This window comes from Urtica dioica, chromosome 7 (assembly GCF_054948205.1).
Source record: "Urtica dioica subsp. dioica isolate 48M chromosome 7, U.dioica_male_clone48M_v1_H2, whole genome shotgun sequence".
NCBI classification, from domain to species: domain Eukaryota; kingdom Viridiplantae; phylum Streptophyta; class Magnoliopsida; order Rosales; family Urticaceae; genus Urtica; species Urtica dioica.
Window position 1 is genome coordinate 33,228,032 of NC_142762.1, and position 27,998 is coordinate 33,256,029.

Sequence of the window (27,998 nt, forward strand, 5' to 3'; positions counted from 1 at the left end):
AGATTGCAACTTTAACACGTTTCTAAATAATTTAATTAATTTTTGAAAGCCAATTATGCCTTTATTTTAATTCCAAGATGTCGATGGGTGAAAGTCGCATTTTAGCTTGTTATTGAATATTCATTGAAAGAAGCTAAACATTAGGTAACTTTCCGGTAATTTTGATTACAATTTTTTTTTTCGGTTTCCCATGAAATATCCTTGATTTCTCGCTAAAATTCTATAGAAAACAGACGAAATTCTATAAAAACCCGGCAAATTAATATTAAAAAAAATGGAAATCGGCGTATCCAAATTTAAATTTAGATTGGCGTTACGATTGATCTCATTTGCACAATGTGTAGCGTGTCATATACGAACCAGTTGAAGCAAAAGAATAAATAATGTAATGGAATATACCAAAGAAAGAAAGGAATTTCTATTAGTATTAAATGCTTTTCGGGGAATATGATTCAAGCTGAGTGTGAAGTGTTTTAGATAACGTTTTTAAATTTCATTTTAGGACTCAAATGATCACCAAAAAAGTTTCATGGGCAGAGAAAGTTATTGGTTCAAGAGAAGAATGAAGCAATACACGGATATTCTCAGCCTCTTATCCATATCAAATTAGGGAATCAAGATATAACTGTAAGATATTCTTCTTTCTACATTAGTTTATTTATTTTATTTTTAATATTAAAATGATTCATGTAGAAAAAGTTTTGAACTCTAGTGAAAGTGATTCAAACCCTTACAACTAACGAACACAATCCATTTGGTTTTGGGGAATTCGAGCTGGGTTGAAATTGAAAATCCTAGTTGTGTTGTATGTGTTTACATTGAAGAAGACATAAAACGAGGCCACATGGTATTTGGAATTATCTTTTTATAAAGTGTGTCTCATGTCTCTCATTAAAGTTCAATTCAATCTTATCCATATGTGGGGAAAGATCTATATTTTTATACAATTATATGACTAGACCCCTTCAAAAGAAAAATTATATGACTAGACAGACACAGGAGACAAATTTAGGAAAAACGAAGAAGAGAGTCATCCAATCGTCTAGAAGATTGTATTTCCTACTTTTTACATAATCAAAGTGTTTAATCAAATGATAATTTTAAGGTAACATCTTTTTTTTTTAAGTCTAACCAAAATGAGAACAAGATCTAAGACTGATTATTTTGGTTTTTTTTTATATTTAATATGAATAAGAGTTTATGAAGGAAAATAAATCATAATAAGAGTTTATGAAGGAAAATAAATCAACCACAAGAAGTGGAGACACACTTTTGGAAAGTTCCATTTATATTCGTTTGAAGAATATTAACTTTTTATCGCAATCTCCGGATATAATCGAATGGGTTAGGAGTGAATAATTGTACATCAAATTCTTTGTTGCTGTAGTTCCAATTTTCGTCACTTTTGTGAATGTCACTCATTTATTTTTTGTTTTTGTCTTTGCCTTATCTTATAAATCATTGGTCCCATCAATAAAGGCAAACCTTGAGAGCCCATTTTCTTCAATGGAAGTTATTGTTGATTTCCAGCAAAAATTCACAGATATCACCGATCTTGTTGCTCTCTTATCACCTGAAGGAATTGATTTCCTTCTATCCAACGAAGGAAAGGTAAGGATAAATACTACAGTAACACTTTTTTATGCCATACATGAAAAAAAAAAAAAAAAAAATTTATTTATTTGATTGATACTCAGGTTCCAATTTCATCATGCCATGGGAAGAGAATTTGTCTCTTCTTTTCAGCAAATTGGTGTAGGCCTTGCAAAGCGTTCACACCACTTCTAGTTGATCTCTATAACACTTTGAGGGCCGGAGGAAAAGAGGTAGAGATCGTTTTGGTGTCGTTTGACCAAGATGAGACCAAGTTCAACGACCATTTCAAGCGCATGCCTTGGCTCGCGGTGCCTTACGATCCAAGTCTTCATAGGAGGCTTGGCGGGAAGTACCGGGTTGATCGGATCCCGTGTCTCGTCCCGTTGTGTTCGGACGGGATTCCAATAGAAGAGGACTTGATAGGGGTGATCGAGGACTATGGCGCTGAAGCGTTTCCTTTCACGAGGGCAAGGAGAGAGGAGCTAAAGGGCATTGATTTGGCAAAGCGCGAGGGAGGGAAGTTGGAAGAGGTTTTGGCTCACCAAGGACGAAACTATGTCGTCTCTAGGGATGCTAAAAAGGTATATACACAAACTATCACTATTTAGTTCATGATGGGCCACCTGTATTAGTGTCATCAACGCATCAGCGCGCTGATGAACATCATTTTTTTTTTAATTTAATTGTGGCAAATTGAGACGGGCTTATTTGTCGAGCTTGGCTCGACCCTTTATTTTAGTTTGGTCAAGACCCACCCGGTTTGAATTGGGATTATCCAGGCCCAATGGATTCTTATACGTCGCGTAATCTTAAAACTGAGTTAATATGGGCTCAACCTTTTTTACCAACAATGCCAACACTTTGTGTGATACCGCTGCTTTCGGCCCGACTCACTTATCAATGGCTTTGGCAAGGGAAAAAAAGGGCTTCCTATAATTCCTCCCCTACTCATAATAAATTACTTTGGTTATACTTTTTGAAGCATGATTTCCTTTTAAATTATGATATAAGGGGAAACTATATTATTGTATGGTTCCGGTTTCTTTATTTCCACAGCTACTTGAATGCTTGTCAGAAGATGCATCCATGTTAAAGCTGATTTTGGTCCACTTTTAGATTTCACCATTTAAATCTTAGAAGTTACAAAGTGTTTCAAATTTCGGGCATTATATTACTTTTATAGGAGATTAACAAAGTTTTTGTTTTTTTGTTTTTGGCTTTATGTAGACACTTGTTTATGAACTTGTCGGGAAGACGATCGGGTTGTATTTTGGGGCCCATTGGAGCCCTCCTTGCCGAGCATTCACATCCAAACTCACCGAAGCGTACAACACAATAAAGAACGGCGATCAACGTTCATTCGAGATAGTACTCGTGTCTACGGACAGAGACCACAAAGAGTTTGAGCTCAACATCGCCAACATGCCGTGGCAAGCCATCCCTTACGGGGACAAAAAAACTCGACAAGACTTATGCCGTATCTTTGACATAAAGGAGATTCCGACCCTCGTTCTTATTGGGCCCGACGGGAAGCCCGTTAACAAGAACGGGAAGGCCGTGATATCCGTGTACGGTGCTGAGGCCTTTCCCTTCACGGAGTTGAAGATAAGGGAGTTGGAGAGTGCTATGAGGAAAGAAGGAGAGGCATTGGCTTCACAAGTGAAGGATGTGAAACATGACCATGTGCTCAAGTTGGATATGGCTAAGGCCTATGTTTGTGATTGTTGCAAAGGGCAAGGCAGATTTTGGGCATACTCTTGTGATGTTTGTGACTATGATCTTCACCCAAATTGTGTGGAAAAGGCCACTTAGAGCAATATACAAATGAGTCATAATGGTTATATTGTGTTTATATGAAAGTTTATAGATAAAGACATGAATAGATACATAGCATTACATTAGTATGGTGGGGAAAAGAACAAATACTCTTATGAAACTCATAAATAAAGACATCGATATATATATATATATATATATATATATATACATATACATATATAAAATTCATTATTTGGGGAAAATACTACAATCTAGTTGTCCTATATTTGATGTGTATTATGTTGTATCATTGTGGTAAAAAGTACGTCCAAATGTAATCCTTGACTTGTATTATTCTATTTTATTTTAATGGTGGAACTAATACAACATGGAAGACCTATCTTGGAAAGTAGTATCAAGAGGAATTGAAGAGAGACTTACACACTTGTCCTATATATAACGTATCTATTTTTTGCTGACTAAAATAAACACACGAAAGAAAGATTGAGACTAATTAAGACGAGAGATCAAGCGGCAATGCAGGGCGGTCTCTGAAAAAAAGTAAAAGCCCAAATTGAGACAAATAGGTGGCGAAATAGATAATTGTTGGGTTGTGACGGTTGAAATAATCAAATTAACTAAATATCAAAAAAATAGTAAAATAAATCATGTCTGTAAATAGCAATTAACCGCAGGAGAGAGAAAGGGGAGAGGGAAATTCTTTTTATGTTGATCGTTAAACCATTAAGAATCAGACAATTTGCATTGTTTTTAGTCCAAGTAGCAGAAAAAGGCCAACAAAACTCCTCTCGTCTCTCTTTTGACCTTGAAAGAGAGACATGACAGGTTTTGTACCTTAAACAAAAACACACCATCATTATATACTGCTACTTGTTAAGTAGCCCATTTTGTCTCAAGTGCTTGGCTTGTATTATTTTACCTTTAGAAATGTGGCTTCCAAAGTATCAGAGCGACAATAAAGTAGGGAATGGATTGGTGGCAGTGGCAATAGACAGAGACAAGAACAGCCAAAATGCTCTCAAATGGGCTCTTGACAATCTTCTTCAGAGAGGCCAAACCGTTGTTCTCATTCATGTCAAGCTCAAATCTTCCTCCCATTATTCCTCAGCCAATTCCATATCCAACTACAATCCCAGTAAGCCTACCCGAATTTACATTTTTTTTTTGTCGTCAAAAGGAATTATATTTAACATAATATTTTTGACTCTCAGGGTTTTCTGGAGAAATTGGTGCAACCCTATGCAGAGAGCCAGATCAACAAACCAGAGATATGTTCCTTCCTTTTCGCTGTTTTTGTACGCGGAAGGACGTAAGTGAAAAGCAAAATACCCGAAATTTGTTGGAACTAATCATGTGTTTATCTGCGTTGTACTAACTAGTTCAGTACATTTAATTTTATAGATTCAATGCAAAGACGTCATGTTAGAGGATATCGACGTGGCAAAAGCATTGATTGAGTACGTTTCTCTGTCCGCAATCGAAAACTTGGTTCTTGGCGCCTCGGCAAAAAGTGGCTTTCTTAGGTAAATTCAGTACCTTTGCGTCCCAAGTCACGTAATCAAATACAGAATTGAAACTTTTACTGCAACTTTCGGTTCACAATGTTGCGGAAGGTTTTACGAGAGCAATTTTCTTCTTGTGACATTTATTTATTTCCTTGGTTAGATTCAAAGCGGCGGATATTCCGGGGTCGGTTGGAAAAGGGGCACCGGATTTTTGCAACGTGTATGTGATATCAAAGGGGAAGATTCAATCGATGAGATCAGCGGTACGCCCTGCCCCGACCAACTCGGCGCTCCGTTTAGAGTTGGAGAAGCAATCAAGCATGAAGTCGGATTCATCGGACCCACTCGTTCCTCACACACCGAGAACTCCTAAGCGAGGTTTGTTAGTTAATTCGACATTCTTCCTTTCAAGCCATTCATTGCACAATCATCGTTGCCTCTTTGCCTAATGACTAATCACCGCAAGACTTACTTCCAGGGCTCGAAAGACCGCCGGAATCACTGCGGAGATCGTACGATGAATTGGACTACATCAGGTACGAAACTAGCGATAAGAGAGAAAGAAAGAAATGTTTTTTTTTCCCTTCTTTTCGTGATAGCGATGTTGATGTTTTCGTGTTTAAAGCAGGTCTCCGTTTTCTAGGAAAGGCGTGACGGGGAAGTCTTACCCCGAACTTCCTATGATCGATAGCGACATATCGTTTGTGAGCTCATCAAGACCGAGTGCTGACCACGTTTACCCGTACCCGCACGAGCGACTGGACTCTGTGAAGGCAACGCATCGTGTGTCAAACAGTACGGAGATCGATCTCAACAGCTCGAGCTTCGAGTCTCCGCGAAGGAAGTCCTCTGATGCCTCATCGCCCTCTGACTTCTCGTCGTTTTCCCACGAATCGGATTCATCGCAGGGATTCGTAAGTGCACAACCAAAATCGATCCTCTTCCTTCTCTCAATTATAACAGAACAAAAAGAAACCTCTAATGCCTGAGCTTGAAATGAAATGGTCTCAAATCTTGGTTATAACCATGTGATTAAAAATACGAGTTTGACATTAAAGAAATTGAGGTGGCGGTGTTGATTTTTTAAGAGTTCTAAACAAATGAATTTAACAGTTCGGAGTTGTCTAAAACTTGAACACGAAAAAAAAAAAGTAAATCATAATAGAAAAGATCGTTGAAACAATGAAATAATACATTTCCATTGCAGGACGATATTGAAGCCGAAATGAAGAGGCTAAAGTTTGAGCTGAAGCAAACAATGGAGATGTATAGCACGGCATGCAGAGAAGCTCTCACGGCAAAACATAAGGTACGCAAAAAAATAAAAATAAATCAACTACCGAGCCAGCGTTCCAAATTTCACAGAATGTTCTTAAACGCCATCGATGCCACAGGCATCGGAACTGCAACGGTGGAAAAACGAAGAGGGAAGGAAATTGGAAGAAGCGCGGCTGTCAGAGGAGGCTGCGCTGGGAATCGCAGAGAAGGAGAGAGCAAAGTCAAAAGCGGCCATCGAGGCCGCGGAGGCAGCGAGAAGGATCGCTGAGCTGGAAGTGCAGAAGAGAATAAACGCGGAACACAAGGCTCTGAAAGAAGGGGCTGAGAGGAGGCGGGCGATCGATTCGATGACGAAGCCGGATATCAGATACAGACGGTACTCCATCGAGGAGATAGAGGAAGCCACCGGAAACTTCCAAGAGTCCCTCAAGATCGGAGAAGGAGGTTATGGTCCGGTCTACAAGTGTTACCTAGACCACACCCCCGTGGCCATCAAGGTTCTCCGCCCCGACGCCGCCCAAGGAAGATCGCAGTTTCAACAAGAGGTGTGTATATTTTATCCGTCTCAATTTTCCCAGTCCACTTGATGAGACTATACTTATAAATATATATATTTTTGCAGGTCGAGGTTCTGAGCTGTATAAGGCATCCGAACATGGTTTTGCTTCTGGGAGCGTGCCCGGAGTACGGCTGCTTAGTCTACGAGTTCATGGCTAACGGGAGTTTGGAAGATCGGCTATTCCGGCGAGGAAACACACGGCCTCTCTCTTGGCAAGTGAGGTTCAAGATCGCGGCCGAGATCGGGACCGGACTCCTATTCCTTCACCAGACCAAGCCGGAGCCGGTGGTCCACCGCGACCTCAAGCCGGCGAACATTCTTCTCGACCGAAACTTGGTGAGCAAGATAAGCGACGTTGGGCTCGCGAGGCTCGTTCCTCCCTCCATAGCCGATACCGTCACTCAGTACCACATGACATCCACGGCCGGGACGTTCTGCTACATCGACCCCGAGTACCAGCAGACGGGGATGCTCGGGGTCAAATCCGACATTTACTCCCTCGGGATCATGTTTCTCCAGCTCATCACCGCCAGACCCGCGATGGGGCTGACCCACCAGGTCGAGCGGGCCATCGAGAAGGGCGTTCTCGACCAGATTCTCGACCCGGCTGTGCCCGACTGGCCCGTCGAGGAAGCCCTGAGCTTTGCGAACTTGGCTTTGAATTGCTCGGAGTTGAGGCGGAAAGACCGTCCCGACCTCTGCAAGGTCATCCTGCCCGAGCTCAACCGATTGAGGGCCATCGCAGAAGAAAGTATGCAAATGGGATTCTTGGACGGCGGTGAAAGCCCTGTCTCGAGTCTTAGCCAAGTCTCAGTGCAGCTAGTAAGTTTCTTTCTATAACAGATTTCCATCACAGACACCTAGTAATTTTTTTTCCCCACTTCAACCGACAATAAGCATAAGAGAAGACCTAATGATATGTAAAAAAAAATTATAATAGAAGAGTTCTACAGCTAGCTCTCTTACACGAAGTTCAATGACTTTTTGCAGGAAGAATCTTCTTCATATTCAGGATCAACAGCTAGTTCAAGGAATGCCTCACCCCCTCCTACATCTAAGTCACAAGAAGGGTAAAATAGATATAACACCTTTATACTCTATACATCAGTGCATGGTGAATGGAAAATTTTGTATAGGCAGTTTTTTTTGTTGTAATATCCATGTTTGCTTATACCATCTTGTACTAAAAGAGTCCTAAGAAAAGCCCTACTTCTCAGTCTATACTGAGAGTCGACACTTACAATAATATATGGTATACACGAGATGACCAAAAGAACCTGCACTAGCAACGCTTTCGCATGAATTGTCATTACAAGTTTCAACGAAAAGTGTCATGCAAAACAAATAGCTTAAGAAGTTGCCCTCATATTGTCCCGAACTGAATTAGGTCGAGACTAGTATAGAATTGAGAAAGTCATGTCAGATACGACTATATCAAAAATCAAAGTACAGAGGGTAGTGCCTCCACTCACATTGAGAAAAGCTGTGGATTATGAGTCTTAAAAATTTTATAAAAAAAAAATATGTGGCAAATTGAATGCACTGCTTACCAATCTCTTAGTTTCATTTATTAATGAATTTTCAACTAAATTTTTTACCTCTACTCCAATAGTTGTTAATTTTAGTCGAATATGTGATGTGTGCATTGGTTTTGAGAATGAATTAACCACAATGATCGTCCAGATCCCAAACGTAATATTCTTGATAAGAAAATACAGAATTCACAATTATCAAGTAATAAATTACGGATTGTATTTATAATCAAGTTCATTGATAATACTATAATAACAATTTTATTAACTGCTGTACAAAATGACATTAATCTAGATTGCCTTTCTTTCACATAAGAAGAAAAAGGCATGCAAAAGAATAATAAATTACAAAAAAGAAGAAAGGCAATCCATGTAGTATATATATCAACTTAAATGAACTCTTCCTAAATCCCTCCCCTTCAAAATTGAATCTCAAGCAGCAAAAATGATATCCAATTATTTCTGTGATCCTTAATTTAAATTTCCTAAAACGACCGGACCTAGTTGCCACCAACCAATTAGCTCGCTCACTCTTCGGATGGCAAATAAAAAACGTCACAGCCAGCAGAAAAGAAAAAACTGAATTTGAGTTAACTCACCATGATGTTGACTACATGGGCTCAACTGCTTCAACCTTTGGAGTTCTCCTAGGCCGTCCACACAGTCTTACTTTCACTCCTGATAAATACTTCAATGCTTTCTCGAGGTCAACGTCCTTTGGGTCAACATTCTGTGTATCCAGGCACTGATATATCTGAGCTTTCTTGGTCAATATATTAAAGAAGCATATTGCAAAATATATATATATATATATATATATATATATATATATATATATATATATATATATATATACCTTAGGAAGTGAGGCAGAAGTACGTCGGTGTCTAACGATAAATCCGTTCTTTGCCAATTTTATAATCACGGGTAGCCCATCATCTGGATGGTTTCCCTAACAAAAGATTAAGAATTAAAGATATAACAAAAAAATTAGAGGGATCACAAAAGAAAAAAAAATTAAAAAAACGCGGGAGTCGAAAGCTAACCAGAGTGGCAGGGTAGCTCAGCAGCTCAGTGGCAACTTCGACAGTAATCGACTCTAGATCTTTTATCTGAAAGGAAAAGATGTTCGTGTTGGAATTCGATGTTCTCAGAAATCTAAACATACATAGATTATGTGCAATGGATAAGCATAAGAACAACAGGTCACAATTTAATGTATATTCAATTTTTCGTACATGGGAAACTGGAGCTCTTTTGGGCACATATGTTTTCTTGTCTTCACCGAGCTGTACATAGAATCCATATGGGCCTTTCTTCAAAAGAATCTAGAGAAAAGAGAAATCAAAGAATTTTTAATGTTAAAACACAAAATATTTGTGCAGAACACAAGATGTAAAGGTCCTTGTGTAGATTTTTTTTTTAATACAAAGACCAAGATCTTACTTTTAATGTTAAAACACAAAATATTTGTGCAGAACACAAGATGTAAAGGTCCTTGTGTAGATTTTTTTTTTTAATACAAAGACCAAGATCTTACTTTTTCGCCGGAACTTGGATAAACCCCTATCAGCCTTGGCTCATCCATGGTAAAACTGGTTTGCTGACTTTCATCATCTTCTTCATCGCCATAAAATGTTTTAGCAATGTACCTGATCCAACCAATTGAATACAACAGATTAAGAATACCCTCCTTCATCCAAAGTTTTAAGAGACAGTGTAACCACTTGAAGTATTATCATTTCTTCTGCTTTCTACTTTTCTTGGGTACAGGTAATAACCAAGAATCACCCATTCAGAAAAAAAGGATAAAAAAAAAATCATTAAAAAAATCCCACTTTTGTTATCCCGGGGAAGCAAAGACTGTTGAATCATAGCTGGAGATCTAGTAGTCTATTTCTTGAATTTTTTCTTTTTACGCTTTCCTGTTTCACTGGCGCTATGGGAGGATTACAGACAAGTCTTTTTTCTTTCAATATCTTGATGATTTCTTAAAAGCCTGGATGGTCTATAATCAAATACTAATTATGTTTCTACAATTAACTTGTAAGAAGGGTCATACTAATTTGTTACCCGTGTTAAACCACACATTTCTATAGCTTCTGAAATTCTACCCACCCAGTCCTACTATTCAAGTTCATAGCACAGAAATAAGTGTCAGTCGCACAGGCCATTAACGGGATCCCTAAAACCGATGAAAAACTAATGATCATTATAAATAGATACAAAGTATTGGAATTCAGTCCTGAGAAATTGCACATCTGGCTAAATAACACCAAGATCATATACAACTTAAAGCAAACTTAAAATTTCATCCTTACTTGCAGCCCGGGTGTTGATCGCAGCCAATAAAGTAACCAGCATCAAATCGACTGACTTTGAAGATTAACGTGCCTTCCAAGCAACTGCAATTGAACAAAAAAAATATTTTATAAAGAAACGAGAAGGAAACATCCAGTCTTATAGCAACATTGAACTCAATAACAGGCAGACAATAATTGGTTCAAGATCTTGATTAGACTACAAAAATGAACCACTAAATAATTTCAAGATCTATGCATGTCTTCTTTCCGTTGTTACAATAGTATCCTCATCTCTTATATATATTTCCATTTTTAATGTTTCATTTGAGCAAAGTCAAGCCAATGAAGATGGTTTCTAATAGACACTGCTTTTGTCTGACACTGCTTTTAGGACAACCCAGTGTCTGCAGTGGAAATTTGAAGTGTCTTAATAATTAGAGATCTACCGAATCCTAACTTTTCATAAAATTCCTGATTACAAATTCACTGTAGCTTAAGGAGTTAGTAGGACCACAAGAAAGCCTAAACAGCCTGGCTTCCGATAAAAATTTACTCCAGGAAAAAATAAATACAACTAAATTACGTTATTTATTTTCAATAACAATCTCTTTTGGTTTTTGGATACTGATGCAAACACAGCATTGGTTGTTGACATTCTAGTATTACATACAAGAAGGAAACATAAGCACCTTGGACATGTCCTGTTTCCACTCGGAAGAGAAGCAAACAAGAAAAGGCTGAATTTTTTTTCCAACATCTTCTCCACCTAAAAAATCAAAACAGATCACAGTTTACGAAATCCTGAAGAGCCATTTGAATCTTTAGTTTTTAATTTGTGGATTCCTTCGACAACGCAATCACCTGATGGATATTCACACTGTTTGCGCTTTCACAGTAAGCACTGAATCGAGTCCAAAAATTTCTCAAGAGGTCTTTCCATTCCGTCAAACCAGCAGAAACATTATCGAGCTGAAGAATTAAGATAGAAAATATATAGCCACATAAGTACAGGTGCAAAATTCACAAGCTAGTAGAAATTTCACGAAATCCAATGATTCACCTCGGTTTCCATTTTGGCAATAAACCCATAGTCTGTAACCTCGGTGAAATGATGATTTAGAAACGCTGACACCTATAAATTCCACACTAAGAAAATAAGAAAACCCACACATCACACTGCAAACGAAATTTATAGAATAGGAAAAAAATAAAGTATGTATAGCATAGTTGCCAGAAACCCTTTTACTTTTCAAATATGTTTTATTTTTTTACCTAATAACAATCATCAATATCTTAACAAATTGACCTTTTACCCATCATGAAACAAAGCATAAGGTATCTCATTCCTAAAAGATAAAGGCTCTTTTATATACCTACTACTTTGAAACACATCTAGCAGTCAACATTGGTTTATTGGCAAATGAGTAGATCAGGAACTAGGAATGAAACATAGAATGTAAGTACGTGACAAACATTTGAATTCGCTCCTCAAGGATGGTTGGTAGAAGGGAATATACATAAGTATATTAAGAGAAATGCAAGAACATACCATACGACCACGAAAATCTGGATGTAGAACTTGGCTTTTCGTTGTTACGTAGTTTCTATTCTGGTAAAAATAAAATTTATCAGAAATCAATTTGCATACGGTGAGATGTGTTTTGATCTATAATAACCTCACTGTCAATTAGCATTTCATTTAAACCCTACGTATACATGGAAATCCAGCACATTATATCTTAGTATTTAATTTAGACAAATTAGTTACATTTGAAACCAAGCACTACCTGCAATACTCTCAATGTAGATGCATATGTTGAAGGTCTTCCTATACCAAGCTCCTCCATTTTTTTGACCTGGAGTCAAACATGAGAAGTTAGACCGATACAGCATATATTGAAAAGAAACGGTTTTTTTCCCTACAAATCTATATTTTATCAAGTTCCTTTATTATAGAGATAATATACATGAGAGACTTTTATATTGTTCTTTCCTTGTACAAAATAGAAGGCATTAGAAACCAAAGGAATTCGCAAAGGTTGGAAGAAACAAGAACCAGAGTAAAGTATTAGACTGTTCATGCCCAGCAGATTATTGTATATCTTCTTAATAAAACTAAAAATGTGGACATGAAGATAGGAACCGAGTAACTAAACAGGTAAAAAGAAAACCAATAAGGAAAGTGGAGAGGAAAAAGGAAGAACACTTTTGAGGTGATTAGAAAATTTGAAAAAAAAAAAAAGGAAAAATTTTAAGTAATAATAAATAAACAAATTGAAAAATAAAAATATGATCACAAAAAGCAACAAACAAGAAAAATAAAATGACTAAAGAAATCAAACCATACTCGTGAATAAAAATAAAAATAAAAATAAAATCAAAAAGCTTTTGTGGAAACAGAAGTGGTGAATATAAAATGCATATTATTACCAGTGAAGCTTCGGAGTAGCGAGGAGGAGGCTGAGTATGATGTTCACTAAGGGACACTTCACGAAGATATAGTTTCTCTCCATTCTACAAGACAATGAATTTGATGAAAACAAACCGGGTGGACAATTCTGATGGATACAAGCTTGAAAAAAAAAAACCCTGAACTGAGTTGGGCATAGTTGACTATACATCTGCCTCAAATTTCATAGTATATATTTTCTTGTTTGCATTAAAGCAGTGTGTTGTATTTACCGTCATCGAAGAAAGGATTCTGGAAACATTTTCAGAGTCATTTCCTTCATTTTGGTTGTATTCAATTGCTTCAGCTTCCACATCCTAAAAAAAAAAAAAATTAAAACTATATATAATACACTCTTTTGAAAACTATGACAAAGCTAAATTACAACACCATACAAAAACCAGAAGCCTGCTAGTCACAAGACAAAGATCAAGTAGTCCAGTTATAAATTATACATCAGATCTAAAATTCTTCCTCATACAAAATTAATTTTTTAAGGATTCTCAATGGGAGCTGGGATGAAACCCTCAGAAAATTCTTTCGAGTAAGGAATCATTTTAAGATAATGTCAGAGAAAATACGGATTGATAAATTTTTAACCTCAGAGGTACTGAGCGTGATAATCACATGCACAAAGGGCAATCAAATAACAACAAATAAATGGTACCTTGAAAGCTGCCTGATATCCAAGGAACTCGATTGTTGAGCACGAAGATCTGAAAATTATGGACTTGGCAGCATCTCCAACATCAATCAGTATCTAGGTGAATTTAGAAAACTATATTAAAACCCTACATATAGAAAATAAAATATACACCTTGGACCATATTAAAGGAGAAAAGAGTGAGAAAATAAATGACTAATATCGCTTCCTATTATTCAATATAATCATATTTTCCAGAACTATGCTAGGATTTAAGAGCAGTAAGTTAAGCTCCCAACCTGCTTAGAGATCTCGGGTTTCATTTGACATGCCACCGTGCGACACCAGATCAGAGTGTACAGCTTTAAGGAATCTTCATCGAGTATACCTCTAAGCATTGCTACAAACCAAATACCACAATAATTAGAGAAATTGAAGAATCTCTCACAGAATATCAATTTGAAACAAATGGTGAAGAGAAGATACACAAATCTAGCAACAGAATTGCTTACATGGGAGTGTTCTAATATTGGTGGGCCTAATCGCTTCATGGGCCTCTTGAACTTTCTTCACCTTCTGATTAGAATGTTTCACATTACCTTTTGCTGAAAAATCAGGCCCATACCTGAAGAAAGTAACTTCGCATTTATAGTAGAACTCAGAAACCATTCTTCAAATAGGATACGATTTGCATAAATATGTCCGAGAAGTAACAGAGATACATATATTTGATTCACCTGTTAATATAAGATTCTTGTTTCAAAAAAAATATATATTTGATTCACCTTTCAGCTACCAATGAGCGAATGGCCTCGAGAGCATCATCAGAAATCTGAAACAAAGCAGAGATAACGTAACTACATACATTCAAGCAACCAGACACCCGAGAGGAATAAATTCCTGCAGCCTTAAGCGAAACCTACATGTTGTCCGTTGGTCCTAATGTATGTTATGAGACCGGTTGCCTCGGTATCAGACAATTGAACCCCTTCATAGAGATTTTGAGCAAGCTGCACTCAGGAATAAAAAAAAATTATAATATAGACCCGGCTCGGTCAAGTACAAGCGTAAAGAGATAATAACAAGGTCACACAAAAATTGCACCTAATATAATATGAACTTTCATTTGTAAAGGTCTAAGAAGAAATGCGTACTAATATCATCGAACACTTGTTATTCAAAGAAACACTAAATTATAACATCAAATCTTCCAAACCTTCATCGTGTGTGTTGATGAGAAATTCAATTTCGTAGCAGCATCTTGTTGAAGGGTCGACGTATTGTACGGTGTTCGAGGGTTTTTCCGCACTCTGTTTGTTTTGCATCCGACTACCTTCAAATCTACAGACTTAATCATAATTTCAATTTCCTTTGCCTCTTCATGAGAGGAAATAGAAAGTTGATTCAACCTTGTGGACTCATAATGGGTGAGGTGCGCTGAGAAGGAAGTGGGACTGCCATCTAAGCCTATTATCTCCTTGTCCAACTCAACCTCAACTGTCCAATACTCTTGTGGATTAAATTTTTCGATATCCATTTCTCTGTCAGATAAGAGAGCCAAAGCTGCAGATTGGACGCGCCCGGCAGATTGACACCCAGGTAATTTCTTCCATAACAATGGCGAAATATTAAATCCGATCAAATAATCAAGAGCACGACGTGCGAGGTAAGCATTGACCAAGTTTGCATCGATTTCTCTAGGTGCCATCAGAGCATTTTTTATGGATGTCTCTGTAATTTCATTGTAAACAACCCTTGCGATAGTGATCCCTTTGTGAAGAGCCACCTGTTGTTGCAACATCTCAACGATATGCCAAGCAATAGCCTCTCCTTCATGGTCAGGATCTGATGCAAGAATAAGATTTTGTGCTCTGATGAGAAGCCACGGAAGAATTAGCAAATGTCAAATTACGAACAAGACTATTCAAAGAGAACTACTATTAAATAGAATTTTTCTTCATCGTGAAGGTACATCAGTAATACAATGCACAATGTTAGCCCGACTTAAATGGAAAACATGTAAAAGGTCATACCCGCTCAGTGCAATCTTTATGCTCTTAAGATAAGTCCAGGCCGCTGAAGGGACTTCCCACACAAGGCTAAAATCGTCATCAGGCCTAACAGAACCTGATCTAGCAGCCAAATCCCTCATGTGACCATAGCTGGGCAACACTTCATACATGTCACCCAAATACCCTTGAATCACCTTTGCTTTTGCAACGGATTCCACCACGACAACTGATTTTCCAGTCGGGGGATACAATGGCATAAAGCTCATTTTCTCTTGAGGTTTTACTTGGTCTTCATCTTTTGCTATTGCAGATTTTCCATTAAAGGTTTCATCGAGGAGAGATTTTGTCAAAGATAATCGATCCACCATAGAAGCATTCCCATTTATCTTCAACTGAAAAAAACTGATAGTTAGTCATTGAATTTTGGCGTTGAGATGAAAGAAACTACGCCAGATTATTCTGAGGAATCAATGGTTTATTATTACCTTCGAGTCGTGAAAAGTTTTCTCTGCTCCTTGAGCCACACTGGATTTTCCGATAGAGGTTTCATCGGGCAGAGGTTTAGTAAAAGAAGATTGATCCTCCATAGAAGCACTTCCATTTATGTTCAACTGAAAACAAATGATAGTTAGTCACTGAATTGTGGCATTCAGATAAAATAAACTACACCAGATTAATTTAACGGATCAACAGTTTTTTTTTCCTCACCTGAACATCTTGTAAAGGTTTTTGCTGTGTCTTCTGCGTATCCGATTTCTTCGCTGGCGAAGTTTCCTCTGCTCCTTGCACTTTGGCTTTTGATGATGAACTCACATCACCTTTTTGTTTAAGGCTTTTCTTGGCCCTCGGCTTCCTTTTTTTGGGAACCTTTTTGTTGCTGCTAGCGGGCGATGAAGTTGAATCAGGTGATAGCAATTTACCTGAAGCTTCTAAATTTACATCTTCAGAACCACTATTACCGTCAGCATTGCTTGCCACAGTACGTTTTCTGGAATATAACCTCTTGTTAAACCCTCCTCCGTAGGTATTAACACATCCATAGCTAAACATATTTACGGGTCCGAAAAAGCTTCCAACTCCAGCCTTTACTTGGCTCGAGACCGTGCAAGAGAATCTTACTCTTTTCAATCCGATTAACGAAGATTTGCTATATCTGTCATTACTCGCTAATGGTGAACATGGTAAGAAAGTTTCTGGGTTCTTATTAAGCGTCCTGCATTGAAACTGGAAAAGATGGCAACGATCAGAAAGACAGCTTCATAACAAAATCTCCGATTAGCATCGCATGTGGAACATCAATAACCTAGAATTTTGCTCTCAAATATAAAAGTATACGAAATGGATTAAAAAAAAAGTAATATTAACAAAATGTTTGGGCATCAAGAAAGCACTCATTTAAGTTCTGCTTCGAGCTTAAAAGCAAACTAACGTAATTTGATGCTAAAAATATATAATAAAAATAGAAAATAAAAACGCATACTCATAAGAGTCTCCAAATAAGCGAAACAATGTTATGCAAGTATTACAGCCAAACACATGCTCATAAACTAATGAGAGCGAATTTTTCAGCAAGAAATTGAAAACATGCTTTCGCTAAACTTTCCATGGAACGATATTAAATTACAGACATTTAACGACTTAAATAAAAGTTAGAGAGAACGGAAACCTTAGCCATAGCCATAAAGGACGAAGCCAGAGAACAGTCGAAGAAGAAGACTCGCGAATGGATTTTTAAGCACAACGGACAACAAATAAACTAAGGAAATTCATGAATACCCTTCTCCTTGCCACACACGTTCCCAACACTCCCAGCCCCTTTGCATTAAAAAAAAAAAAAAAAAAAAAAAACACACACACACCCAGTAGCCCTAAGCTTCGAAATTTGTCAAACACAGACCAGACGACAGACGAGGATATGTGGTGGTTGGGGTGTTGTGCGTTCAAAGAGACAACAAGGAGATGAAGAACATAGGGAAGTTCGAAATGGCTGGGGAGAGAGGAACGGGAAATGGATAAGGGTTTAAGGGGTTTTAATTTTCAGTTTTTCGTTGAGGCTATTTTCGACGTTCCCTTATATTATTTTATTATTGGGGCAAATAAGACTGTCATAAAAATTTATATTTATTTTAGAATGGGAAAATAACACATTTATATCATGTGTTTTAGTGAAATGTCGAGTTTAACCTTCGGTTTTCAAAAATGTCGAGTTCATACCCTCTGTTTAACTACAATGACGAAATTATACCCTCTGTTTAACTAAAATTACGAAATTATACACTGAAATGAATAACAGCGTCACAAATCTTCCTTTCATTGATATTAATTCTTATATAAGAAAAACCAAATCAAATCTAAATCAGTACCCTAACTTCCAAATTCTCAATTTTGAAATGAAAATAGCCTTAAATTGAAATTAAATAATAAAACTCATACCTCCTAAGAAATGACTTCATTTCGTGTTCGAATTGTAACTCTAAATCTTGGATTCTCTGTTCGAATATGCGATTTTGATGACTATCAACTATCGATGTTTACCCATTTGCCTCTTTATGTGTTCTTCACAATTAAGAGACTGTTGTTTATTTTTTAGTTTTTAAATAAATTACATATATGGCGCGAATGAATAAAGATAATTTGTGTTTATATATAAATATTATAGTCAACGTCAATGAAAATTCAATAAAAAGAATATTCGTGACACTGTTGTCTATTTCAGGGTATAATTACGTCATTTTAGTTAAACAGAGGGTATAATTTCGTCGTTTTAGTTAAACAAGGGGTATGAACTCGACATTTTTGAAAACTGAGGGTTAAACTCGATATTTCACTTAAACACAGGGTATACATATGTTATTTTCCCTTTTAGAATTATCAAGGTTAAGAGCGTTTTCTATTTTATTTTATTTTTATTTTTTTTATATTCTAAAATCTAAAAACAAATATAAAAGAGACAAATATAGAAGTGTTTAGAGACAAATGTGTCATAAATACTGATAAATTTGTCATTAATCGACATATTTGTTAACACTTATATTTTTTATTTTTTTTTTAGAACATGAAAAAAAAAATATATAGAAAATGCTCTTACCTTGATAATTTCTAAAATAAATATAAATTTTTATTACAATCTTATTTGCCCAATAATAAAGTATAAGGGTAACACTCTTACAGGATCGACATAAGACATTTTGAGGCCCTAAAGTAAAATTTCAAAGAATTGGCTTTTTTTTTTGGAAAATAACACATTTATACCATGTGTTTTAGTAAAATATCGAGTTTAACCCTCGGTTTTCAAAAATGTCGAGTTCATACCCTCTGTTTTACTAAAATGACGAAATTATACCTTCTTTTTAACTAATATGACGAAATTATACCCTGAAATAGACAACAGTGTCACGAATATTCTTTTTATTGACTTTTCATTGATGTTGACTATAGTATTTATATATAAACACCAATTATCTTTAGTCATTCGCGTCATATATGTAATTTATTTAAAAACTAAAAAAATAAACAACAGTTTCTTAATCGTGAAGAACACAGAAAGAGGCAAATGGGTAAACATCGATAGTTGATAGTCATCAAAATCGCATATTCGAACAGAGAATCAAGGATTTAGAGTTACAATTCGAACACGGAATGAAGTCATCTCTTAGAAGGTATGAGTTTTATTATTTAATTTCAATTTAAGGCTATTTTTATTTCAAAATTGAGAATTTGGAAATTAGGGTACTGATTTAGATTTTATTCGGTTTTTCTTATATAAGAGTTAATATCAATGAAAGGGAGATTTGTGACGCTATTATTTATTTCATGGTATAATTTTGTCATTTTAGTTAAAAAGAGGGTATAATTTCGTCATTTTAGTTAAACAGAGGGTATGAACTCGACATTTTTGAAAACCGATGGTTAAACTCGACATTTCACTAAAACACAGGGTATAAATGTCTTATTTTCTCTTTTTTTTTTATAGGGAAATGGTCATGTAATAGTTTCAATATTTTTTATCAAAATAAATCAAAGCATAATTTTGAACACTCCTAGTAGTATGCCTATGCCTAATTGAAGCTGGCCATATGAAATCCGGGAAATGGGATTCCCTGGTCCCATCTCATATTTTGCGGGAAATGAAACTCTCGGATTGGCTGAGGCGATGTCTAGTACAACCTTCTAAATCGCAGTGGTGAAAGCTTTGTTCTTGGACTCGTCGGCGATCGGCAAGCATGCTGGAGATATCACTGGAACGTTTTGCTCCAGTAACAGTAAGAAATGATGTTGCCGGAGATCAGCAAGTGGAAGCTACTTGATCTTTAACCCGCCAAGTATCCCGCCAAGTATTTGATTAATATCCTTAATATATTTCTACTTGTTTTTTTTTTTTTTATTCTTTAAGTCATGTATAAAAGTCTGTCTGGCCCTTTTGAATTATCTGGTAAGGTTTCTCTACAAATACTTGTATCAAACTGTTCATTATTTTATTTTGTTCTAAGTGATTATACGCTCTGTTTTTTTTTTTAGCATCTTGTTGTGTTGGTGTTGTTCTGGTCTTGTTCTTTATTTCAGTGATATGTTGGCATATACCATAGAAAAAGTATGTTGGCATAATTGATCACCTTTTGGTTATTTTGATTGGGTTTTTTTTTTTTTTTTTTTTTGCAATTAGAAATTGTGTTTGAGAAGGCTGGAAGTTCATTGCAATTAGAAATTGTGTTTTCTTTTGGTACTAGTTGAAAAAACGCGCTACGCGCGAGTCAGCAATATTTTTAAAAAAAAAAATTAAAAAGAAAAATAAGTAAAATAAAGTAAGTTTAGACTTTTAATTGTATTAAATATAATATACATAAAAAAATTATACAAAATATATTGATAACAGAGGGAGGAAAAAAATTAATATACATACAAAAATTATACAAAATATATTTATGAAAGAAGGAAAAAAAAATTCAAAATCGGAAGTAAAAAAAGAATCAAAACCGGAAGGGAAAAAAAAATGGTTCCATGTGTCGCTGCCTAGCGGCACCAGAATTCAAGTTGAAATAAAAATATATACAAAATATATTGATGAGAGATGGGAAAAAAATTAAAGGTCGGGAAAAAAAATAAACGATAACATATGTTATTGATATAGTATAATATAGTATTAGTATTATGATTATAATATACATAAAAAAAACATACAAAATATATTGATGTTTGGAAGGGAAAAAAAATCAAAATTGGAAAGCAAAAAAAAAAAATCAAAATCGGAAGTAAAAAAAAAATCAAAATTGGAAGGAAATAAAAATGGCTTCAACGTGTCGCTGCCTGGCGGACCAAGATTCAAGTTCGAAAAAAATATATATACAAAATATATTGATGAGAGAGGGAAAAAAATTACAAGGTCGGAAAAAAATAAATGATAATATATGTTATTGATATAGTATAATATATTATTAATAATTATGATTATAATATACATAAAAAATATAAAAAAAAAAAAAATCAAATTGGAAAGAAAAAAATCAAAATCGGAAGTAAAAAAAAATCAAAATCGGAAGGAAAAAAAAATGGATTCCACGTGTCGTTGCCTGGCGACACCAGGATTCAAGTTGAAATAAAAATATATACAAAATATATTGATGAGAGAGGGGAAAAAAAATTAAAAATCGGGAAAAAAAATGATAATATATGTTATTGATATAGTATTGGTAATTATGATTATAATATACATAAAAAAATTATACAAAATATATTGATATTTGGAAGGGAAAAAAAATTCAAAATTGGAAAAAAAAAAAAAACAAACAAACAAACAAACCGGAAGGCTCCCTAAAAATAAAATTAAAAAATAAAAATAAAAAAAATAAAAAAAAAAAGCCACGTGTCGGCCCCTGGTGCTGCCACGTGGCGCCTCCAGGAGGCGCCACGTGGCGGCACCAGGATAAAAGTTAGAGAGGCATTGTCTCTTATTAACTATGTTATGGATACATGCAATATGGAATAACAAGTTTTAGCTAAATTTGTCCGTGTACTTAAGATCAGTAAGAATTCGTGGCAACATGTATATTTTTTGAAATGTTTTTATACACTTTCGATAATGATAGACGTATATATCTACAATTTCGATAATGTAGACATATATGCCTACAAATCATGTATATCTACAATTTCTGTAATTATAGACGTGTAAATATACAATTTCGAAAATGTAGACATATATGTCTTCAAAATCTGTAATTGTAAACATTTATGTTTACAATATTTGTAATTGTGATTTTTGGACGTGACGACGATGAAAAAAAATAATAAATAAAAACTCGTTATCTTCACCACCTTATATGACAAAAAAAGAAAAAGAAAAAATGAAATGTAAAAAGACGTGTAAAAATGAAAAATGAAAGAAATGATAAAAAAAAAATTGAAATGATAGGATAATATGAACATTTGACATGAGACCCACTATTAGAAGTGTCCAAAATTATGCTTTGATTTATTTTGGTCAAAAGTATTAAAACTACTGCTACTTATGGTCATTTACCTTTTTTTATATCATTCTATAAGATGTATTAGAGAAAAAAAAAATTATTTCACCATAGACCTCACAATTTAAATTGTTATCTTAAATTTGATAAAAGATACTAGTAACTTTTTTAATCTTTATATAATGTGGCAACTTATTAAAGTTTAAAATATTATGGTTCCAACTTCCTCTGTCGTGAGACAAATAAAATAAAACAACTAACTAGTCATTTTTTGGACTATTAATTAAAAATTGGCTAACACGGATCAACTTTGACATATGCATTAAAGCCCAATCTTAATTTTGATAAAATAAAATGAAAAAAGGAGCACAATTTGAAGAGACGTGATATATTGTTGTCCACATCAAGTTGAAAAGAGATGTTGTCCACGTGATATCGGTCTCCTTTTCCTTCAACGTCAACGGTGAAGCTCGAGGGAAAGTGATACCACAACGAGGTCTTCGGCAAGGCGATCCTCTCTCTCCTTTCTTGTATCTCTTTTGTGCGGAGGGTCTCTCTAACATCCTCCGAACAAAAGAAAACCGGGGGGAGATTCACGGGGTCCGTTTTGGTCGAGACGGATTCCGGGTGTCTCATCTTCTCTTTGCCGACGATAGCTTGGTCTTCTTCAAAGCCACGATGGAGGAGTGTAGCACGGTCGCGGATTGCCTTCGCCTCTACTCCGCCGCCTCCGGCCAAATGATTAACTATGGGAAGTCGGATATTTGTATTGGGAAGGATGTGGAGGATGAGGAGAAAGAGAGTTTGGCCAATAGACTTGGTGTTTCCATTTCCGCTTGCCGACAAAAATACTTGGGGCTGCCTGCGTTCACCGGAAGAAGAAAGAGAGAGTTGTTTGCCTTCATGCGGGAGAAAGTGTGGAAGAAGATAAAGGCTTGGCGCGGCCATCGATTTTCTCAAGCCGGTAAGGAAGTTCTTATCAAATCCGTTCTTCAAGCCATCCCTAGCTACGTGGATAGTTGCTTCCGGATTCCAAAAACACTCATCACTAACCTTCACGGGGCTTTTGCACACTTTTGGTGGGGTGACGAGGCCACTAAGAGGAAAATTCATTGGTGCAAATGGGAAGTGATGGTAAAGCGTAAAGAGCACGGAGGGCTTGGATTTCGCGACCTCGAAAAATTCAATCAAGCCCTCCTTGCGAAAAATGTGTGGAGACTTATTCGTAGACCGGAGAGTTTGGTTGGCTGGGTTTATAGAGTGAGCTACTTCCCAGATGGTGATATCCTTCGGGCTCATTGTCCCTCTAATAGTTCCTTCATGTGGCGGAGTCTAGTTTGGGGAAAAGAAATTATTTCCAATGGCTCGAGGTGGAAAATTGGAACGGGTGAAAAAGTCTCGGTGATGGAGGATAGGTGGATTCCTTGCCCTTCCCGCTTCTCCTTCATAGACCCTCCTCTTATCCCTAATGATAAGGTCGTGGCGGAGCTTAAACATGGGGATGGGAATTGGGACGAGTCTTTGGTTCGGAATATGTTCGGGGTTGATGACGCAGAGGCAATCCTTAGCATCCCTCCGTCCCAGAGCCAAATTGATGACGTGCTTTATTGGCACTACTGTTGGAATTGATCTAGAGTTTAAGAAAAGGTTTAACGCTTCGTAAAGCGGCGGAATTTTAAAAATTTTCTTTTTCAAGTAAAACAGTTTTTACTAACCTAGACAAAGTGCAAGCACATGTAAATAAAACTAATATGAGCATAATAAATTTACTAACCTCTTTAGAAGCTTGAACGTTGATGAGCCTTCGGAAGGTTGAAAACGTTCGTCTCCCTCGCAGCACGTCTCTCTTTCTTTCATCGGCAACTCGAGCAACCACGAAAGTTTCTATCACTAAATCACTCGAAATAAAAGGAATTAGTGTGTGGGCACTTTTAAACACTGCGACTTAAGAACGAGTCTTGAAGTCGCAAAGCTAAACTCTAGGTCAAATGAGGACCTAGGTGCCAAAACAATAAAACTAAATTGACTAGAGAGAGAGAGGAGAGGGGCGGCCAAGTCTAGAGAGAGAAGCTCTCAATCTCTAAAACTTTGGATGAATAAAATGTGAGGAATGAGGCTCCTATTTATAGAAGAGGTCTCACCTTCAATAAGGTAGTTTCCTCTTTTATAGAATATCACATATTCATGAGCAAAATAACCCTTCTTTCCCACTTGAGATACTCGGCCAAACAAGGCTTCTAGAAGCCTTGATTTGTTTCCTATTTTGTTCCTTTCTCTAGCTTGGCCGATTCCCTTGTGCATCCATATGCAAATTTTTTTCATCTTTTTCTTTTGGCAAGTATCTTGATACATTTATGCACAAAATATTCTCTCTTCCTATGGGTATGTTGGGCGCCTATTTCTCATCTAGAAAGAGCTTCTAGAAGTTTCTTCATTTGTTCACGACAACATGAGTAAGGCCCATCAAGAATTTTCAAAAAAATTTTTATGAAATGAAATTAATCCACAAGGCCCAATAAGACTAATATTGGCCGAGTGAAACATGTCATTAAATGACCTTGTCAAAAAAATTTATTGACATTCATTTCATCCTATGTCTCAAAAGACAAAAATACCATTTTGACAATTTTCGTTCTTGTTTTGACTTAGCTTCCAGTTTAACTATTCATACTCGATGTGATTCGTGACAGTGACCTCATGGATCCAAATGAACAAAGCTTGAGCTAAATACTTGGACTCAAAAGTTCACAAACCTTTTCCAAGTTTAGCTTAATGTCAACTGACTCCACTAAAGAGTTGACACTGAAAATCTCTCGGTTCAAATGAATTTATTTTCTACTCAAGAATTCAACTAATTTGTAATGAGTGGATCCACAGAATATTATCAGTGTTTACCCTTCATGAATATCATCAGCTAGTCGGGATTTACAAAATTACCATTTTACCCTTCTAGCTGTTATTTCCTCAACTCCTTTGTCGCTTATGAATAAGTTAGAAACAATGTATTGACGAGGAGCTAACAAGTCACATTGTTTCATCCAAAAGAGTCAAGACTCAATTTGGACACTGGCCAGTTCATTTATTCACACTCCAAGGAACAAAGCATGAGGTGATATACATTGCATTTCAGCAATCTTGTACATGAATTCCATATCTATGAGAACTTCACAAAGTTACTCATGACATTCTCAAAACTTAGTACTTCACCAATAGGCCTTGTTCGGAATCACATAGTGAGTCCGAACTCTGACTTTCTCAAATGAGAATACTAAGGTGTGAAATGACATGTCTCATTTCAGGATTAAGGTAAGCACGATGCAATTCATACGTAGTGACTTCGAGACATAAAAGGTTAAATGGTTTGTTCTTATCTTGTCTCTAGAAGTGCACTGGTCAATTCAGTACCTTCGGAAGATACCTACAAGAACTATAGAGTCTCCCACTCTCAATGCCCCATAACCAGACATCATAGATTCTCCTAACAATCGTACTGAGGTCAATAGTTCTTTGACCATTAGATTGCGAATATATCGTTTTAAGCAAACTACGAAGAGTTCGTTCATGCAAATCTACATTTGTCTCTTCGTAAGTTGTTTAGTTTGTTTATGGACTAAAGACTAATGTTTTATCATAAAGCTTCAAACAGACAAGGAGGAATGAATGAACGTTTCAACTTTTTATTAATGAATAAGCAATTACAAGCAAGAGTCTTCATGAGACTTTATTACATCAAATGTACAAAATAAAGACTACAACTATTCTTGTGGGCACCATTGACAACAACTACTCGAAAGACGGAGAATACACGGTGCGAAGTGGGTATCGAGTTGCGATGGATACGAGCTGGCCGCCGTGCTCCACCTCTACGGGGAGGCCCATAAGGTGGTCGACGGGTCTTTAGAGTATCTTTGTCCCTCCCAAAATGAAGATCCTTGCTTGGCGGGTTTGTAAGTGATGGATTCCGGCGCTCACGGTCCTTGAGAAACGGAGAGTCACGAAGGAGGTTCGCTGCCCCGTTTGTTTCAGCGCCCCGGAGATGATCATGCACGCTTTTTGGGGATGTAGTTGGGTCCGAAAAGTATGCAAAGCTGCCGGGTTTGGAGGGCTTACGAAGGTGTTCTGGGGTGTTGACGAAATCAGCCTGCTATCGTCGGCGTTGGAGTCCCTCGAGGTTAGTAATTTGAGTTCTATGTGATCTTATTATGGGAAATTTGGAATCATAGGAACAATGTTGTTTCCGGACAATCACGGTGGACCCCTGAAAACCTTGTTGAGTGGTGCGGAAGTTATTGGGAGGAAGCCTGAGCAGGTTCGGTCCCCTCGACGAAGATCAAGGATCCTACCGAGGCTTCGTCGTGGGCTGCCCCCGCCCGGGGGCTGACTTCGATTTGCGTTGACGCGGCGACGAATACGGAAGAGGGTAGTTTTGGGGTGGGGTGCGTTATCCGGGACTTTTGTGGAAGAGTGATAGCTTCCGGGATTTCCTCGAAGGCCCGGCGGCTACCGGCTGCCCTTGCGGAAGCTCACGGTGTTGCCTTTGGGTTGTCTATGGCGAGACAATTCGGGGTGGAGAGAGTGATTCTTCAATCCGATTGTTTGGAGATTGTTAACGCCATCAAAAGTGGTTTTATCCCGGCGACGGAACTTGGTACGATCTTCACCGACATCAAGGTATTGGCTGCACAATTTCCTTTCTTTGATATCTTCTTCCTCCCTAGAGCGAATAATGTGGTTGCTCATAAACTTGCTCGTTACTCCTTAAAGTTTCTCACGGACGCGTGTTGGTCGGAAATGGTCCCACCTTGTATAAGGGATGATGTTATCTTCGATCAACCTACGTTGGCCTAATCTTGTAACCACGGTATTCATCCGCCATATGTGAGGGTTTTTAATGAATTGCCCGTGGTATCGCCCACGTTTCCTCAAAAAAAAATGTGAGCACCCCCATTTTGAATCACAAATATAACAGAGATAATAAAAAGAACATTTCTCTCACTTTCATCGAGAGATCGCCACGTGGCGGCTTATTTTTTTTCACTTTCATCTAGATGATTTTTTTTTGTCCTTCTTTTACATTTATTACTCTCTCTCTCTCTCTCTCTCTCTCTCTCTCTCTCTCTCTCTCTCTCTCTCTCTCTCTCTCTCTCTCTAATTGCTATTAGGAAAATAAATCTGACAATATATAAGAGAAATAAGAAATGTAAATAAGTTGATATAGATATCTGACAATGAAAGACTTTTGTAAATTATCATAATAATTACTATAAATATATTTTACCATATTGTATAATTATCAATATATTTTGTATAATTTTTTTTATGTATATTATAATCATAAGTACTAATACTATATTATACTATATCAATAACATAATTTTTTTATGTATATTATAATCATATTCGATATTTGATTGTAAAAGATTGCACGGGATATAGATATCATAAAAAATTTGTGTAATCTATATTCTTTACCTTCTTATTTTTTTTCTGTTTATTTGTTAAGAAATATCTCTGTAACCACAGTTTTCTTCCGCCACAAACGAGTGCTTATTAATAAATTTCTTGGTACCGTCCACGTTTATCAATATGTGATATCAATATTACACGTAAATTTTATATGTTATTGTGTGATATATAATACACTTTTGCAATTTAACATAACAATATATATTATTAATATAACAATAAGAAACTTTTCTTACTTTCTATTTCTCTATATCTTTTTTTTAATTTCTTTTATCAAAATTTAACTTCAACTTTTATTTACTTAAATTTTTTTTCTCCATAATACTTTTAAGAAATCTGACAAATAGGAAAACATGCAATATTTTGAAAAACTTTGAATCATAAAAGAATTTTTTTCCTACCTTTTTTTACTTTT

At 36.4% G+C, this 27,998-nt stretch overlaps 4 protein-coding genes across 8 annotated transcripts; 3 read left to right on the forward strand and 1 right to left on the reverse strand.

Annotated features, from left to right (window-relative positions):
• The first annotated feature begins 1,479 nt into the window (after positions 1-1,479).
• On the forward strand, positions 1,480-3,497 carry LOC149390919 (protein kinase C-like zinc finger protein). Its single transcript, XM_089621132.1, has 3 exons — positions 1,480-1,611; positions 1,698-2,177; positions 2,824-3,497. Exons 1-3 carry the CDS (start codon positions 1,507-1,509, stop codon positions 3,406-3,408), a joined length of 1,170 nt encoding a protein of 389 aa, XP_089477258.1. The 5' UTR covers positions 1,480-1,506; the 3' UTR covers positions 3,409-3,497.
• Positions 3,498-3,652: 155 nt separating this feature from the next.
• Positions 3,653-17,481, reverse strand: LOC149390920 (uncharacterized). Of its 5 annotated transcripts, none has more exons than XM_089621128.1 (24): positions 17,323-17,481; positions 16,365-16,880; positions 16,142-16,267; positions 15,678-16,048; positions 14,861-15,515; positions 14,568-14,654; positions 14,430-14,476; positions 14,157-14,269; positions 13,944-14,044; positions 13,669-13,761; positions 13,235-13,318; positions 12,983-13,066; positions 12,340-12,408; positions 12,102-12,161; positions 11,613-11,684; positions 11,414-11,521; positions 11,242-11,318; positions 10,571-10,654; positions 9,790-9,901; positions 9,488-9,577; positions 9,296-9,361; positions 9,106-9,201; positions 8,849-9,003; positions 3,653-3,905 (listed from the first exon to the last, which is right to left on the reverse strand). In XM_089621128.1, the coding sequence occupies exons 1-23, from the start codon at positions 17,335-17,337 to the stop codon at positions 8,860-8,862; spliced, it is 3,270 nt and encodes a 1,089-aa protein (XP_089477254.1). In that variant the 5' UTR covers positions 17,338-17,481; the 3' UTR covers positions 3,653-3,905; positions 8,849-8,859. The 5 variants fall into 5 exon arrangements, with proteins under 5 accessions (XP_089477254.1, XP_089477253.1, XP_089477256.1 ...); XM_089621127.1 differs by lacking the exon at positions 3,653-3,905 and adding an exon at positions 7,538-7,771; XM_089621130.1 differs by lacking the exon at positions 3,653-3,905 and having other exon boundaries at positions 8,443-8,979.
• Positions 4,293-7,808, forward strand: LOC149390921 (U-box domain-containing protein 35-like). Its single transcript, XM_089621131.1, has 10 exons — positions 4,293-4,510; positions 4,587-4,684; positions 4,777-4,898; positions 5,041-5,258; positions 5,359-5,416; positions 5,509-5,794; positions 6,088-6,189; positions 6,275-6,703; positions 6,781-7,539; positions 7,708-7,808. The coding sequence occupies exons 1-10, from the start codon at positions 4,303-4,305 to the stop codon at positions 7,789-7,791; spliced, it is 2,364 nt and encodes a 787-aa protein (XP_089477257.1). The 5' UTR covers positions 4,293-4,302; the 3' UTR covers positions 7,792-7,808.
• Positions 17,482-26,153: 8,672 nt separating the features above from the next.
• LOC149390922 (uncharacterized) lies at positions 26,154-26,965 on the forward strand. The gene is made up of 2 exons (XM_089619890.1): positions 26,154-26,292; positions 26,427-26,965. Exons 1-2 carry the CDS (start codon positions 26,154-26,156, stop codon positions 26,963-26,965), a joined length of 678 nt encoding a protein of 225 aa, XP_089476016.1.
• Positions 26,966-27,998: the final 1,033 nt, after the last annotated feature.

Excerpts from the sequence above, each read along its gene's own strand:
- LOC149390919 (XM_089621132.1), top strand. The coding sequence starts at position 1,507 with ATGGAAGTTATTGTTGATTTCCAGCAAAAATTCACAGATATCACCGAT. Across the intron at positions 1,612-1,697 it reads TTCTATCCAACGAAGGAAAG|GTTCCAATTTCATCATGCCA; the intron begins GTAAGGATAAAT and ends ATTGATACTCAG. Across the intron at positions 2,178-2,823 it reads TCTCTAGGGATGCTAAAAAG|ACACTTGTTTATGAACTTGT; the intron begins GTATATACACAA and ends GGCTTTATGTAG.
- LOC149390921 (XM_089621131.1), top strand. The coding sequence starts at position 4,303 with ATGTGGCTTCCAAAGTATCAGAGCGACAATAAAGTAGGGAATGGATTG. Across the intron at positions 4,685-4,776 it reads GTTTTTGTACGCGGAAGGAC|ATTCAATGCAAAGACGTCAT; the intron begins GTAAGTGAAAAG and ends TTAATTTTATAG. Across the intron at positions 5,417-5,508 it reads GATGAATTGGACTACATCAG|GTCTCCGTTTTCTAGGAAAG; the intron begins GTACGAAACTAG and ends TGTTTAAAGCAG.
- LOC149390920 (XM_089621128.1), bottom strand. Across the intron at positions 16,049-16,141 it reads AAACTTTTCACGACTCGAAG|TTGAAGATAAATGGGAATGC; the intron begins GTAATAATAAAC and ends AGTTTTTTTCAG. Across the intron at positions 12,162-12,339 it reads CTACATTGAGAGTATTGCAG|AATAGAAACTACGTAACAAC; the intron begins GTAGTGCTTGGT and ends TATTTTTACCAG.
- LOC149390922 (XM_089619890.1), top strand. The coding sequence starts at position 26,154 with ATGATCATGCACGCTTTTTGGGGATGTAGTTGGGTCCGAAAAGTATGC. Across the intron at positions 26,293-26,426 it reads GTTGGAGTCCCTCGAGGTTA|GTTCGGTCCCCTCGACGAAG; the intron begins GTAATTTGAGTT and ends AAGCCTGAGCAG.